Source organism: Python bivittatus, unplaced genomic scaffold, assembly GCF_059951505.1.
Source record: "Python bivittatus isolate LINGU-HERP-01145 unplaced genomic scaffold, Pbiv_v1 ctg000340_np1212, whole genome shotgun sequence".
Lineage (NCBI taxonomy): Eukaryota > Metazoa > Chordata > Lepidosauria > Squamata > Pythonidae > Python > Python bivittatus.
The window spans coordinates 25,922,592-25,938,415 of NW_028277056.1; the positions used below are offsets into that span (position 1 = coordinate 25,922,592).

General features: G+C 42.2%; 2 protein-coding genes across 5 annotated transcripts in view; one reads left to right on the forward strand and one right to left on the reverse strand.

Annotated features, from left to right (window-relative positions):
- Positions 1–3,010: 3,010 nt before the first annotated feature.
- Positions 3,011–14,727, reverse strand: LOC148216063 (endogenous retrovirus group K member 9 Gag polyprotein-like). 3 transcript variants are annotated; one of them, XR_015796117.1, is made up of 4 exons: positions 13,997–14,585; positions 13,018–13,142; positions 6,905–9,255; positions 3,011–4,446 (listed from the first exon to the last, which is right to left on the reverse strand). XR_015796117.1 is itself a non-coding variant. In XM_088140749.1 (4 exons), exon 4 carries the CDS (start codon positions 6,442–6,444, stop codon positions 5,434–5,436), a length of 1,011 nt encoding a protein of 336 aa, XP_087996875.1. In that variant the 5' UTR covers positions 6,445–7,142; positions 9,143–9,255; positions 13,018–13,142; positions 13,997–14,727; the 3' UTR covers positions 3,011–5,433. The 3 variants fall into 3 exon arrangements, 2 of the variants coding, with proteins under 2 accessions (XP_087996875.1, XP_087996876.1); XM_088140749.1 differs by having other exon boundaries at positions 3,011–7,142; positions 9,143–9,255; positions 13,997–14,727; XM_088140750.1 differs by lacking the exons at positions 13,018–13,142; positions 13,997–14,585 and adding an exon at positions 12,137–12,266 and having other exon boundaries at positions 3,011–9,255.
- Positions 14,728–14,736: 9 nt separating this feature from the next.
- IGSF11 (immunoglobulin superfamily member 11) overlaps positions 14,737–15,824 on the forward strand; it is a 160,417-nt gene continuing 159,329 nt past the window's right edge. For both annotated transcript variants that reach the window (XM_025167477.2, XM_007429496.3), the window contains exon 1: positions 14,737–15,037. Coding sequence is in view for 1 of the 2 variants with exons in the window: in XM_007429496.3 (XP_007429558.3) it covers positions 14,968–15,037 (70 nt within the window). In the remaining variant the exon portion in view is untranslated. The remainder of the gene's footprint in view (positions 15,038–15,824) is intronic.

Genomic DNA, 15,824 nt, shown 5'->3' on the forward strand with positions numbered 1-15,824 from the left:
GAATCCAAGCAAACATTATTTTCCTACTTTCCTGACCTTGGATATATTCCAGGGTTTCCTGGCAGGGCCCCAGCATTTCACTGTCATGTCACGAGCTGTTAAAGCAGCAGTAATTCCTTCAATCTTAGCTTGTTGTCCTTTTAACTGTCTCTTGATCTCATTGTATCTCCTTTTGATCTTTTCAATCTTATCTCCAAAATCTGAAAATTCAGTGAATTCAACGTAACAAGAAACTCAATATTGCTTATTTCATGAGGCAAGAATGACATCAGTTGGGATTTCTTGGGTAAACCTAGCTCTCTCTACATTTTCCATTTGATTTGGGCTCTCAGCCAATTCTCTCCACCGGGCAAGAGGGAGCAGATAGCTTCTGACTTGAAGCTTCACTCCCCAGAATTATTATAGCCTCTTCAAAAGCCAAGAATGGGGAGGGCTGAATGATAGGTATGTTTCATTAGATGTTCAGCTTACTCTTCAGAGTCCACAAACTTTATATCTGCAGCCAATTTCCAGGGATGGGGTGGGGAATAAACTGTGTCTCAGCATGGCATCATCTTGCTGGAAGTCCAACTAAAGTCCAAATAAACTGTGATTAGATTAGAATTCTACTGCTTTAAAAGAGAGAGAGGAAATTTTTGGGCTTGGCACCTGATAAATTATTGGTATATGGATATACTGTTTCAGAAGCAGATGTTCTTGATTTTGAAAAGTATCTTCCTTTATTTTAATATGAATACACACATATAGGAAAGAGGGAAGACTATTTTCAGGATCAGTGAAAACTGCTTCTGAAGTATTGTGTATGGTGTGTTTGTGTTTATATGCACATGGATGCTCCCCTCCCCATCATTGCCACAACAAGGTGAATATAACCCTTTTTGTAACATCTTCATAGAGCTTTTTCTGCTTTTATTCCTTTTCAGTCCAGTTACCACTAACCCCAGACCTCATATCCATCCAATTTCCTCCTTTCTCTTTTTCTTACTGTGAAGTTATTATTTCTTCTTACCCCAATATCCCCAGTGTTTTTCTTTTTTTTCTCTGCTGCTGTTTCTCAGGAAGAAGTGAGGAAAATGTGTGTGCAAATTTTCACATTTTCACACTTCACATTTCTGAGTTAAGGGTAGTTTTTGAGAGAGCATGAAAATGGGGTAGCTTAATTTACAGGCACTTCATTTTCATCAGTACTTATAAATTTAAGTATTTTCCCTCTTTATTCTTTTTTGGTGTGTGGTTTCTGACAGTATATGTACGTATACACATTTGAACACATGTATACTGGTATTTTCCACGAATGCACTGATGTGAGGAAATATTGGTTTCATTGCTGCCCAGAGTCACTTGTTTTGTGAGATGGGTGGCTATATATAAATTTGAAAATAAACAAACAAACAAACAAACAAACAAATAAATCTGGAATTGTAATCCTAGGTTAACAAGATGGAGAAGCTAAGCATTACAGAGGATTTCTGTCTTCATCTGTCAGGTCTTCCTTTTGGGTGGGGATTTACTTAAATTCAGCACATCTTTTGCGATAATTCAGCAAGTGTATCAGAAGTATAGAAAAAATAGACACATCTGGTGTGCTTGCTAAATATAGAATAGATACACAGTCTTACTAGTGTTATTAGTCACTAAGCTTTGTTATCTCATATCACTTCTATTAAAAGCATGAAAGAGAGATTTACCTGCCAACCTTCTGTTTTGGATTTTATCACCTATCCCTTCTACATGTGTAGGGGCTCGCAATTCCAATTTCAATAACAAATTGTCATCAGGCCTAACAGGAAACTGAGCCCATAAAGAGCCATAGTTACTTACTATTGTCTCTTTGTCTTGAATTGTAAATGTACGTCTGTAATCAATGTACAGAATAATGGATAAAGTGTTTTAGCAGCAAGGGAATTCCTTGGTTGAAAAGCACATGTGGTTTAGCTGCTAAGGCACTTTCTAGTAGAGAGTTTTGCAAGACTTGGTGGCTGAATATTGTACTTTATTGCTGTTATGCTTAGCAATTAAATTCAATATTTATATATTCTTAGTCCCGATCCTTGTTTCCCAGTGGACCCTCTGACTCACCTTACATTTCTAAAAAATGAAATTTCTATTTAAAGATTTAAATTAATATAGCTTTTTGCAAAGCAAAGTGTCAGCTCCCAAATTTTAAATCATAGCTTTAAAAAATTTCAACTCAGTTTAACTGCTACTGTTCAAAACTATTGGTTTTGGTGGTGGGAGTAAAATTAAGTGCACTTAGTTTAGTATTTATTAGTGACATGATCCTTGTTTTCTATCCTGTGCTACTTGGGTTATCATGCTACTACAGCAAGTTGACCACATTTTTGTGTTTATTTGTTAAAGCCTTCCTTTTCTCTAGGAGCTCAAGGTGACAACTATTATGTACGCCACCCAGAGTCACTATGTGAGATGAGCTGCAAAACAAATACTATATAAATAAATAGCAATCTGTCCCTCAATTTTCTGCCTACCCCTGTGAGATTTGGCTGAGAGATGTTGAGTGGCTAAAAGTCACCCAGGGAGTTTCCATGGGGAAGACTAGATTTAAACTTGCATTTAGTCTTGGTTCCAGTCCAAGACCTTCACCATTCATGACAGATTCCATGCAGGAGTCAAACCCACACTTTTCTGATTTATAGTGAGACTGTGTCAGGGCCCCACATCTTTTCTATCAGAGGCTAAAAATCTGCTTTAGTGAGGCAGCCATGGGAAAAAAATGTTCATGGCCATAGTGAGGAACAGAGAGGTAAATAGGGGAGTAAATCATCTGGTTTGCCTTTCTCACAGTATTGGCTACAATCTGAACCACATGCAGAAAAGAAAGTCTATTTTTGACTACTGAGCATAAATGCCATCCCCGTATGTTGCCTACTTTAATAGTTATCATAATACTATAAAGAAACCACGTTTGCAGTATATCAACTGTAACATTCACGCAGTTACCGCGGGCCTCTCACGAGTGAGGGGAAAGAAGACACCAAACTGATTCTCCTTCGGGGGGGATGAGAGCGCCCAGACCGGAGTCTGGAAACCTCTTTTATTGAGTACATCAGAGGGCAGGGTTCAGCATATCATACGTCATACTACCTAATACAAACTCATAACCATATATGGTAATACATGAAACACAAGGGATCATGTGCTCCGATTGAGCACGTGACACGCTGCAGGGGCTTGCCTCCTGAAATTTGAGGCTTTTCCCCAGGGTGTTGCTGGTACTTTTCCATGCTAGCTTCCTTGTTGGTGTTCGACTGATTTTACTAGTCTGCACCGACAGAAATGCCTAGCATGTGATGGGGTGTTATAATGCAACATCTCCTCTGTTTTTATTATTTTAAAGGGCGGCTTCCTCCTCATCACTGATAAAGGTGAGCTGAGGTTTGCAAAGAAGCTGTTCAGGTGCCACTGGTTCCGTGGTTGGGAGAGGCAGGTATTTATGAGTGCAGACCATATTGACCTGTGCTTCTATGGAACCCAGTTTATCCTGAAAAAACCTCATAAACCTATTAAGGACACAAGGACCAACTGTACATGCTATAATTAACAATAATAATGGTCCAGCGAGAGCGCTAACCAAGGTTGTGAGCCACGGGGAGAGATTAAACCATCCCTCAAACCATCCTTGTCGGTCTTCGCGCTCTCGCCTGCGGGCATTCAGGCCCTCTCTCAGTTTGGTCATGGATTCTCGAACAATTCCAGAATGGTCGGCATAGAAGCAGCACTCTTCCTTCAAGGCCACATACACACACTTACCCACGTCCTTCCCAACCAGGCTGCCAGGCACTAGCTAGAGGGACGGAAGCCGCCAAGTCTCACATATTCCTCCCCTTGGCATCGAGTTAAACAGGAGATGCCACAAAATGGGGCTCACTCATCACCCACTCAGAGCATTACAGTTTTTTTTAGGTATTCTTGCCAATAGGTTTGCTGTCCAGTTAACATGGAGATACAATATTTACGGAAAACAATTTTAACACATTGAAAGATTGAGGAAATTAATATAAAGACAAATAATACAAACAGCAAGGTCTGAACAATTTTCCTTCCCCAGGATCCAAAGTCTGGTAACCAAGATGTGAGCCATGACCAGCTCCATCCCTCTGGAAGATTCAGGGTCATTCTCCTCTGGTTTGTCCATGGTTCAGGTTCTGGAGAAGATCCAAAGTGAAAGAACATTCCCTCCCACAAGTCATTAGTGAAATTCTTTAAAGCAGTAACATCTCTTAATGTCTCTAGGCTGGAGGGTATTCCAAAAAAACAGGTGGATGTGACTCCTCCCACTGTCAAAAGTCGCCCTACGCAAAAGCTGAGCTGTTCATAGCTGTTTGTGCCAGTTCTTCAAAAAAAATTGTTGTTAGAACTGTGCTGCAGAGCTTCTAGGCATTGTCCCAGCAGGAGAATTTGGATGTAGATCTTCATGCTTGGATCCTGTGGATAAAATCAAAAGGGTGGGGGGACAAAAACAAACAAACAAACAGCAAAGGAAAACAAAGAAAGGGGGGGACAAAAGAGGGAGTAGAAAAGAAAAGTAACCTAGCCTATTTACACAGGTTACACAGGCTTAACTTGGGAGCGGTGCCACCATCTGTTTGTGTCCAGGTACACTAGATGGGGTGAAATTACATCAAGGACTGTATGTGGTCCCTTCCATCGCGGTCCCAGGGCTCCTCCTGGTTTTCCTTTTTTCACCATAACTTGATCCCCTGGTTTAATGTAATTTTGGATTCTTTGGAAGCAGCATCAGTTTGTTCTAAGGCTTTAGCTATATCTGTTCTTAGTTCTGCTAGGTTTTTAAGCCATTCGGGATTCCAATTCACATATCCTCCCCTTCCAGCTAGGACTGAAACTTTCCTTAAAGCTTCTGTTAATTGTTTCAGTTCCTGCTGGAGCAGCAAAAAAGACTGCTCTTTCTCCTTAACTTTCCCTTCATCTTCCTCTTCTGATCCATGCTTTCCTCCGTGACTTCTCTGTAACTGCTTCACCCGCTCCTTCAAGCTTCTAGTAGGAGCCCCATCCCATCTCTCCATGTTTTCTCCTAAGTCTTTCAGCTTTCGCCACACTTGCACAGGCTCCTCTCCATTCCCTACTCTCTGCCCCTGATTACTCCACAAATTCCTATTCCTGCTCTCTCCCCCACTTCTTTCCCACCTATCTCTTATTATTTGCACCTCCCCCACAGTCTTTACTTTACTTTCCTCTCCAACATTTCCAACACTTTCCTTGCTTCTCGCAGATCTGTTTCCAAAGTGGCCAAGTCTAATGGGTATGTTACAGATGTTGCTCCCAGGTTCGGCTTATGGTCACTCACTCACACACTCACAGCCTGTTGAGGCACGCGGATCTTGTCAGCCCCCCTTGCTTTCTACCTGGGTTTCCAGATAGGTGCGGTTGGAGCAGACAGACACACAGCCCTGGTCAACAGCGGGGAAATAATTGGGGAGACACACAAATCACTTCCAACTGAACACTGGGGCACGAAAGGTTCTTTGTAATACACAGAGACCCAGTGAATTTAAAGTAACAGCAAAACTTTACTGGTTGCAAGGTATATTTGCTCTTCCTCATACCTACACTGAGCCTTAAAATGCCCAGGCTTACTACAATTGAAGCAATTTCCGGTGGGGCGCGAAGAAGAAGCAGGAAGTGGCTGATTTTGGTGCATCGCGGCAGCAAGAGCCTCCATTTATGACTCGTGGTGCCAACGATACGGCAAGCACGTAAAAAGTCGGCAAGAGTAGCTCCGGGACGAGCAAAAATGGGCTGCAAAACCTTTTGACAATCAGCATTTGCATTTTCATAAGCTAGTTTTAATAACAATTCATTACGAGCGTCCTCATTGTCAATCTGACGTTCGATGGCTAATTGAAGACGGCTAAGAAATTCGGAATAATTTTCAGTAGATCCCTGCATGATTTTTGAAAAGGATTGTGTGGGGGTGGCTGAGGAATCGTCAACTTTCCGCAGCGCAGATACAGCTGCTTGTGAAACCAAGGGGAATGAAGCCCTTGGAGAGTTGACTTGGGTGGCGGCAGTTGTAAAAACTCCTTGTCCCAGCAAATGATCAATGGTTACATTTGCAGGGAGACCACCCTGCGCAATAAGGGCAATTTGTTTTTGATATTCTGACCACCACACAACATACTGAGCAGGAGTTAGAATCATATTACACAGCATTTGCCAATCAAAGATCATCATGTCAGAAGAATTTGCAAGTGTTAGAAACAAGCCCATAGAATAGCGAGATTGTAAACCATAAGTAGTTACAGCAGTTTTAATATCCTTTACGACTTTATAAGACAGAGGAGCAAACACTTGGGTAGGAGGGTTATTGGGGTTATTGGGATCGGGAATATATGAGACAGGGAAGGCAGCACAAGATTGCATATCCTCCAAATCTAATTCCCCTCTAGCACGAGCCTCTATCATGGCGCGTACCAGGGGTCCAGCAGTTGGAGTTGCCAGAGGAGGGAAAAGTTCCTCATCCCTTTCCTTTTGTTGTTAGAGGGAGAGGGGGGGCCGATGGCGAATGGCCCTCATAGAGAGGAGGCGCCGTGATTACAGCGGCAGCCGTCCTCGGCTCCACATCGTAAACTTCTAGAGCTTCTAAAAGAATACGGCAGGAGACAATAATTTGCTGTGGAGCTTTTGGTGGCTCATTTAAATACTTCAAAATCTTTCTCCACAATATAACTTTTGTTGATCCAGTCTCAGGGTAGACCGGACATTTGAGCCAAACATATTTTAGCAATTCAGTTAGCTGTTTTTGCTTAATCGGAGGCAATGGAGTGCCTCGACTAGAAAGAATGATGTTAGAAGCCTTGAGAAGGTTTCCAAGTTCGCGGAGGTACGCAACCTGGGGCTTGGACAACCCGCCTCCCATACTTACGAGGGAACCGACGAGCGGCTGGGACGCGTTGAGCCCTTTCTCAGGCGTAAGTATTGGAGGTCTCAGGCGGAAGGCGACGGACGAACACGCGGCTAATGGGAATCACGTCGGGGTCACCAGTTGTAACATTCACGCAGTTACCGCGGGCCTCTCACGAGTGAGGGGAAAGAAGACACCAAACTGATTCTCCTTCGGGGGGGATGAGAGCGCCCAGACCGGAGTCTGGAAACCTCTTTTACTGAGTACATCAGAGGGCAGGGTTAAGCATATCATACGTCACACTACCTAATACAAACTCATAACCATATATGGTAATACATGAAACACAAGGGATCATGTGCTCCGATTGAGCACGTGACACGCTGCAGGGGCTTGCCTCCTGAAATTTGAGGCTTTTCCCCAGGGTGTTGCTGGTACTTTTCCATGCTAGCTTCCTTGTTGGTGTTCGACTGATTTTACTAGTCTGCACCGACAGAAATGCCTAGCATGTGATGGGGTGTTATAATCAACAAATGCACAGGAATTGGTTATTGGCAGAGGTAAGGAGAAGGGAATTACTGGTAGTTTCACTTTGCCGATGAATAACACGTTACACAATAATAATAGCAAAAACCGTGGGTGTTAATTAAATATCCTGGAAATGTTATTTATCAAATATTTCATTCTTACAGAATGACAAAATAGGTTCTGGGTCTCTGTTGATAAGAACAAGATGTCTTTTCCCCTCCTCATTAGGATGCAGTTTGACCATACAAATACTAAGTATTTTTATGGTCTTTGCCAGCTGGCTGAAGCACTTGCTGGAATATCAGATGCATATAATATTGGGTGATGGAGGAGTTTGATTCTGGACAATATGGAAGAAGCATTTATATTTTGTACTTTGTTTTATTGTTGGAAGGTATTTTCAGTATTTACGGCATCTTTGCTTCCACATCCATACACTACTTCCTTTTTTCTTTTAAACTTATCAGCCCTCTTTTTAGGTTCTCATTAACACCCTATAACTACAATTTTCTCAGTCTTCTACTTCCCCTTGATGCATTTATTTTTCTTCATTTATTTCTTTTAATAATTTGATAATAATAAATAAAAATAAACCTAATTTATTACAGCACTCCATGTATCCAGTCTAAATAGCCCTTTATAAAGGAATGTAATTATCCATCCCTTCTGATTTCCATGTTTGATTGTAAAAAGAGTGCTTTATGTTTAAATTCTTTTCCTACTATGAAGAAAAGTTTGGCTCAGGAAACTGAAAATTAAGGAGATAGGAGAAATAACAATTGCCCATCTATGTACAGTACATATGTAATATCTTTGTAGGCCAAATTTAGGTTCACAAAATATTATGTTCAAGTTCTCAAGGAATTTTCATTGGGCAAGTGGTTAAAAAACAAGGAGAGGAAGAAGAGATGTGGCTGATGTTTAAGTCATCTCTGCATAAATGTCATCTCAGGTGGATGCAAAGAATGTCCTTCAGGCCTGTCCTGGCTAGCAAAGCAGTTAAGAAGAGGAGTTTACATGAAAATTAGGCTCCCAACGCAGGAAGAACAGTTTTACAGGGAGGAGAAGGAACTGAAAAACAAAACAGAACTAAAGATCAGGTGAAAATAAGGTGGAAAATGTAGCCAAAGACCCAGATTCTAAGGAGAGAAATTAACTGCAGTTTCCAGTTGTAAAATGGGATGACCATATCTGGGAGACCGTCAGATGGCAATAAGGAGCTATACCTCTTTGTTGTCATCTAATTCTTTGCAGCCCAGAGATGGTAACCCTCCTGCAGTGGATTGTTTGACCCAAACAATGCCGTTACCCCTCCACCCCCCAAAGACAAACACCCCAACTCTGTTGTCTTACACAAGCATCTCAGCAGCAGTAATCCCAAACTGGATCCTTGACTCACAAACAAGCAATTACAAATTGCTCCATTAACCCCAGGATATGCCCAAATCATACCCTTGATGGTAATTACCTCCAGTTTAAGAACCACTACTCTATTGCATGCTCCACTACAAAAGAATTAAGAAATGCTGTAAGCGCTTTATTGCTAGGATTAAAGCGCAGAAGGATCATAGGTTAACTTTAGACAGATGTGCTTTACCATACTATTTTCATATCCTTACTGCTCTTCTAATTAATTGCTAAAACTGTTTTTAAAATAAATTTGTCCAGAAATGCTTCAGTGTTTTAATTGATTGTCAACATTTCATTGGCATCTATTTTTATTGAGCTTACCTTTGTCAGATGCCTTGACTCCAACTCCAGGATTTCAGATGTTTTCTATCCAGGTGCTGGTCAGATTCAGATTTACTGAGCAAACTGATTCTCAGACTAGTCTAATGAGTTGCCTGGATCAATAAATTACAGAGATTATAGGGTTACTTTAATGGATGTAGGCAAGAAATCTAGTTTAGGCATAGTGCAATGTATGAAGCCCAGTAAACCCATAGTTTATGGAGAAAGCCATTGTTGGCTAGATTCACACATCAAGGATAAGAAATTCTTGGTGGATGATGGTAAGAGCTATAATAAGCAAGGAGACAGGATAAAGTAGGCAATGCAGTGTCACGAATGTGGCTAGCTCAAGATTTTCTTTACCATCTTGGATTGTAAAAAGAGTCTCTCTCTGCCCATTGGGAATGGTTTGCATATGGCAAAACCAGCTCTTTTCTTGCTCCTCTTCTTCCCCACCTTTTCAGTTCCACTGACAAAGCTCACTGCCTGATCTCTAGGGTCAGCTGGCCAAAATGCTTGTGGCTAGAGGGAGATTTCTGCTAACAGAAGTGATTTGTTCTAGGTAGTGCTACCAGTTCTGAGTTACCAGATTGCAACAAAAGCAGCAGAACCCACTTTCCTGCCATCTCTTGGTGATCTGGATATTTGCAGCCCAGAACTGGTGGCCCTAATTCTAGCATTCTCCAACCAGGCATAAATCTGATTACTCTGCACTTCAGTTTAGACCAGTGATTTTCAAACTTGGCAACTTTAAGATGTGTGGACTTTGACTCCCGGGCTTGTCCAACTATCTGGGGAATTCTGGGAGTTGAAGTCCACATATATTGAAGTTGCCAGGTTTGAAAAACACTGATTTGGACATTCTGCTGCCTGTGGTAGGTGCGTTAAAAAGACATTCTTTCTTCTACAAAATCTGACTGGATGTTTGCAGTTCAGGTATGGGAAGCATACCCATGATGAAGAACATTTTCTGTCATGGGAAAGAATGAACACTGTCATGCAAACAGTCAACATATTTCATTAAAGCAATGTAATATTCTGGCTTTGGGAAAGCTAAATTTCACAACAGGTTCCAATAATTGCTATTTATTTTAGACTTCACATTTTTCAACAATTTGAAGTCTGTTTCTCATGTTGTAATTTTGGGTTGAAGGTTGAAAGGGTGGGTAACTGAAATAATACATTCAACACATTTACTTACAAATTTGTTTACATCTAATTAAAGGACACATCAATAGTTATGGCTGCCTCATTTCTCTGACTGGTGAGAAGTTCCAAAAAGAAAATGCTTACTTAGATTTGGGAACCTATGAAAGAAGGTCAAGGAAGATTTATGGGCACTTTGTAATCTATGCATTTATGTTTGGAAACATGGGTTGAACATAGAAGTTACAGGCTGAATATTCCAATGGAACCATATCTATTGTTCCCACATCATAACCTCAAGATACAATAGTAAATTCTTTATCTCTGCTCTTTTTCTTATGTGTAACAGTCTCTCTTCTTTTGCAGATATGGAGAACATTTCACCCTTAGCTTGGGTATAGAAGAGGAGTCTTAAATAATAAATTTAGGAGTACAAATCCCACAGTCCTTTATTATTATCCAATGATATTGAGGCTGATGGGAAATTAAATCCAATGTTTGCCCGTTTTACATATTTCCCAGCCGTTAAAAGGTGCTGTGCTCTATGGAAAGTGATTTAGCAAACTCCCAATAAAAAGAAAATATCTGATAACTTTACTAGGATGATTAAGGCTAGGCTTCTCAAATCTGCTGGCCTCTAGATTAGTTGGGACTACAGCTCTCAGAATGCCCAGCAAACATGAATTGGGAAAGGTGATTGAGATGCTCAGCATTCTAATCTCTTGTTCAATCTCCCTCAACCTTAAAGATACAACAAACCTTTTTTTACTAAAATGTTATATCCTCTTACTACATATGTAATGTGTTGACTTTATGTACAATGTGCATAAACAGGAGGAGGGAATGGTATGCATGCCACCTTGAGCTCCTGAATGGAAGTGGAATATTAATCTAATATATGTATGTAATTTATGTTATTTGTCGTACATTGCCTGGATATGTTGCAGCCTCTGTAGTGGAACATAGAACTGCATTTTTGGTAACTATTACAACTGACTGGCAGATATATGGGGGAATAGGTTAATCCAGGATGTCTCAAAATGCTACCTACTTCTATTGGAGGCAATCCTTCAGTAATTCTGGTTCAAAGCCATTTCAGCTTTATAGGTACCAACCAGCAAAACCGAGCCTGGGAAAGAGGAAGCTAGTCTATATAAAAGGTTTGAATTCTTTTCAATAGCAGTCCCATACAGATCCCTTTAGAGTAATCTAATCTGGATATGATTAAACCATCGGGCTGTGCAGCATTGTTAATTTAATCTCAAAAAAGGCTTCAGAACGTTCAGGAGCACAAACATAGCATTTGTTTGTAACTCCTTAAAGCAGCTGCACCTTTTCTCAGGGTCACACAAATGCTGTGGAGGGAAACTGTGAAATCCTGGGAAAAGATGCAGCTGGTATGAGGTGCTAGATACATAAGTTACATTTTAGTTGCTCAAGCTGGACTCCAAAGTGCTGCAAAGCTCTACTATGACATGTATACTTCTAGCAGATTGTTTTTCTCAAGGAAAGGGATGCTATGAAAATATCCATAGAACAGTGTTGTCCAAACTTGGCCACTTTAAGATGAGTGGACTTCAACTCCCAGAATTCCCCAGCCAGCATGAGAAGTCCACTCATCTTAAAGTGGCCAAGTTTGGACAACACTGCCATAGAATCTTTACAGTAGTGGCCATGCCAGTATTAGGTGACAAACCACTTGAAGACATTTTGATTAGTATGATACTTAAGTATGGGTTGGATGACATTATTAGGTGAATCCATACAGTAACCGGCTTGAAAACTGCAGTCAAAGAGATCTCATCAACAGTTCCTTGTCAAATTAGAATAGCATGTCAAGTGGGGTACCTTCTGGCCTGCAATTCTTCAGCTTTTCCACTCATGACTTAGATGAAGAGAAGGAGAGAATGCTTATCCTCTCTGCAGATGACACGAAACTGCAGTAGTTTTGAAGACAAAAATGAACTTCTAAATTTTCTTGATAGGTTAGAGAAGTGGGCTGAAAATAATAGAATGAGATTTAATAGGAAAAAAAAAGAGTTTGGATGCATTGGTATAGGATGGGGGATATGTGAAAAGTGTATGTGAAAAGGATGCTGGAACTGCAGTTTAATCTAAGATGAATATAAGGAAGTAGTTTGATGGCTGTTAAAAAGGCAATGGCATTTTAAGCTTCATTAATATCATTTCACAGGATACTTTACATTACTTCCAATCACAGGAAGTAATACATTACCATATTCTGCACTGGTCAGACTCCAGTTTGATTACTGTGTCCAGTTCTGGACATCAGAGTTTAAGAAAGCTCCAGAGATACTGTGACAGATGCAAGGAAAGGTAATAAGGATGATCAGGGGACTAGACACAATTTCCTATGAAGAGAGGTTGAAGGAACTGGGAATGTTTAACCTTGAGAAAAGACAAATGTGACAGCAGATGATAGCACTTTTCAAGTATCTGATGGGGTATCACATAGAAGAAGCCAAGACGTGTTCTCTACAACAGAATAATAATCTTAAGTTATAGAAGGCAGATTCTGATTGACTGTTAGGAACAACTTCCTAGCAATTTGACAGTGGAACCAATTACTGAGAGATGTGATGAACTCCCTTTTCTTAGATGTGTTCAAGTGGAGGCCTGACAAGCATCTGTGGTTAAACTGTGTTCAAATAAGCCACAATTTGCTGGATCCATATATTATTCTAATAAAAGAACAAACAATGCTTTACCTTCCCCTTTGAGATTATATAGCCTTGAAGTTCAGTTCTCCTATACCGTAATCACAATAAACAGTGCCAAATGTTATGTATCTGTGAGGAATTCTGGTTGATGGGATCCAAATCATACAGAGCACCTTCATGGAAAGAAAACATTATCTGATGTCAAAATTTACTCTCAACACACCTGATAGAACTTACATGACAAAAAGTACAGGATAAGGCCATTGTACCCATGTTGACTTTAAAGCTGTGTTCGCATATCATTCTTAACCATACTGTATTACATTTTTTTATGTTTGGTTAATATGATGTGAACCCATCCAGTAGCTTTGCCCACACAAATAACTTGGTTCATGCACAACTGAAGCCAAAATCATGGTTTATAAGTGACAATACATACTAAATGAAAACCAAACAAATCACATTGTCACTCAGCATTAATGTACTGTAATGATATTTTATTTATTAGGGCTGTGCAATGATACATATTTGAAGGCAAATGTTGTTTGGCGTGTGTGTGGGCATGCAGATAACCCTGGTTGGCAATGCCATAAAAGAAACATATCCTTTGCTGGGATTTTCTTGCAGCTCTGAAGAACAGCTTCATGATCTTGGGAAAAGATGCAACTACTTTAAGGAGCTGCAGGGAAATTGTAGGTGAGTATCTTGGCGTGTTTCCCCCTCCCAAATTATCTGTCTTGCCTAGCTTTAGTTTCAGGTTGTGTGACTATGCTAGACACCCTATTCAATTAGTGGAAGACTTTAGATAGTGTCTGTAAGCAAGAATAGTGCAAGTATGCATGACTTGCACTTCCTTTTTTCTTTTGCATTTCTGAAAATACCTGGAACAAGGATTTATGGATTTCCTTTCATGGTATTAGCGCCACAAGAAGGTGCATCTCTGTGAAATGTGTGCAAGAGTGATGGCCTTGAACATCACATAAAGAAAGATCCTAGCATCATAGTCTAAGGTCCCTTCATCTCCCACCTTTCTTCCATTAACACCCAAAGTAGACTCGCTGAAACAGATCTTCGCTGCTTCTGCCAAGACTTTGCCACCACTTAGAACCCGGGGCACGCCCCTAGCAGGCTCGTGTGCGATGTCACAAATGCGGGTCCACCTCTCAAGACTGCGGTGATGTCAGAAGTTCATCGTTACCACGGTTCCTGGGTTGCAGTTCGGGGTCACACTTCCAAGAGGGCTTTATACAAATCAAGTAGAATTGTTCCAACTTCAGCAGTTTCTTCTAGCTCGCGAGGTCAGATCCCCTGGGGAGAAAGGCAGGACGAGAACAGCCGCCTCCTCTCTTCTTTCCCCGTGTAGTTGGCTGGGTTGCCAGTGAGCCGCTTCGGCAGCGTTGGGGCCGCAGCAGCAGAAGCGGGAAGATGCGCTGTTTCGGGCAGGGATCGCGCTTGAACTTTGAAGCCAAAAGGTGCAGGGAATTACCGGCCCACTGTTTCTGAGGCGCGCGGGAAAAGCCCGCGTCTCCCGCTGCGCCAAAGGGCGAGCGGCCCAGCCACCCCTTCCGAACCCCACCCCGGGGCAGCCCGAGCCAGACTGGCGCGGGCGGCGGCGAGCGCGCGTGCTGTGGCCAAAGGAAGGCGGCGGCTGCTCTTCCTCGCCGATTGCAGTAGCAGCTCGCTTGAGCCGCCAGGCTGCGCTCTCGAGCCGGCTCGCAGTCTGGCTGCGGCCCCGGGCTGCCGGGCTCCGGAGCGCCAGAGCCTCCCGGGGAGCAGGCGGTGCGAGCGGTTGGTCCCGGGACAGCAGCAGCTGCTGCAGCGGGAGGAGCCGGAGCGGCTCGCTGCTGCAGCGGGAGCCGCCTCGGCTCGGAGCTCTGCCTGTCCGGGTTGCGGAGGTAACACCTAGCGCCCCTCGAGCAGGGGTGGCTTCGGTAGGACTTCGGCGGTCAGAACGACGCGCCGCCGCGGCTGCCCGCACAGCTCCTCTCTGCGCCCGGCATGACTTGCAAGGGTTCATCGAGCTGGGCACTTTGGGTGGCCCCGTTGGCTACGCTGCTGTCTCTGCGAGGTAAGAGAAGCCCAGAGAGGGAGGCGAGAGGGTGCTGGGCGGGCGCCGGAGAAGTAGTAGAAACCTGGGAGGCACGAGACGCTCCCTGCGCTGGATTCGAACTCTCAACTTTGGCGCCAAGGAGCGCGCTAGGCTGGCGCTCTGGGGTCGGCTGAACAGCAGGCTGAACCCCAGCATAGAAGATAGACATTTCTCGGAATAGCTTGCGTTTGCTGACCCAAGAAGTTGCTGTAAAGTGGGAGGCAGGGGGTGGGGGCGGGTTGTCTCGCCTTCTCCTCGAAATATGTATTGACCGCCGTCCGCCTCGATTATTTCGCAGAATGCCCAGATTCTTATTTCGACACTCTACTCTGCCCAAGAGACAAGAGGAAATGGTGCACGAGAGAATTACGATACAAACAGTTCTTGTCTGGGCAGGAGGGGGAAAAATAAACCCAATCTCACTATATGACCTTTTAAGGAACAATTTCTCCGAAAGTGATGTTTTTTAGAGAACTAGAAACGCTTTATTTCTCTTAGTATTTTTTTTTAAAATGCAGGGTTATAAAGGTTGACAGATAACTATTTCTAGCTGGTGTGGAGAGCATCTATTCTTTTTCATTTTTGCAACTTGGAGAGGATGTTTTTTAAGCACACAATACATAGTATTTGTATTTAATTTTTTAAATGACTCCTTTTAATGTCTTGAGGTTAGACGCCATATTTCATCAAATTAAACATAAATATTTCATTGTGATGTTTAATTTGTTATGTATCTTACGCCCATTATCTTCTTGTTGCTGCATTT

Bases quoted from the DNA above. Each gene is read 5' to 3' on its own strand.
- LOC148216063 (XM_088140749.1), bottom strand. From the start codon at position 6,444: ATGATAGAGGCTCGTGCTAGAGGGGAATTAGATTTGGAGGATATGCAA.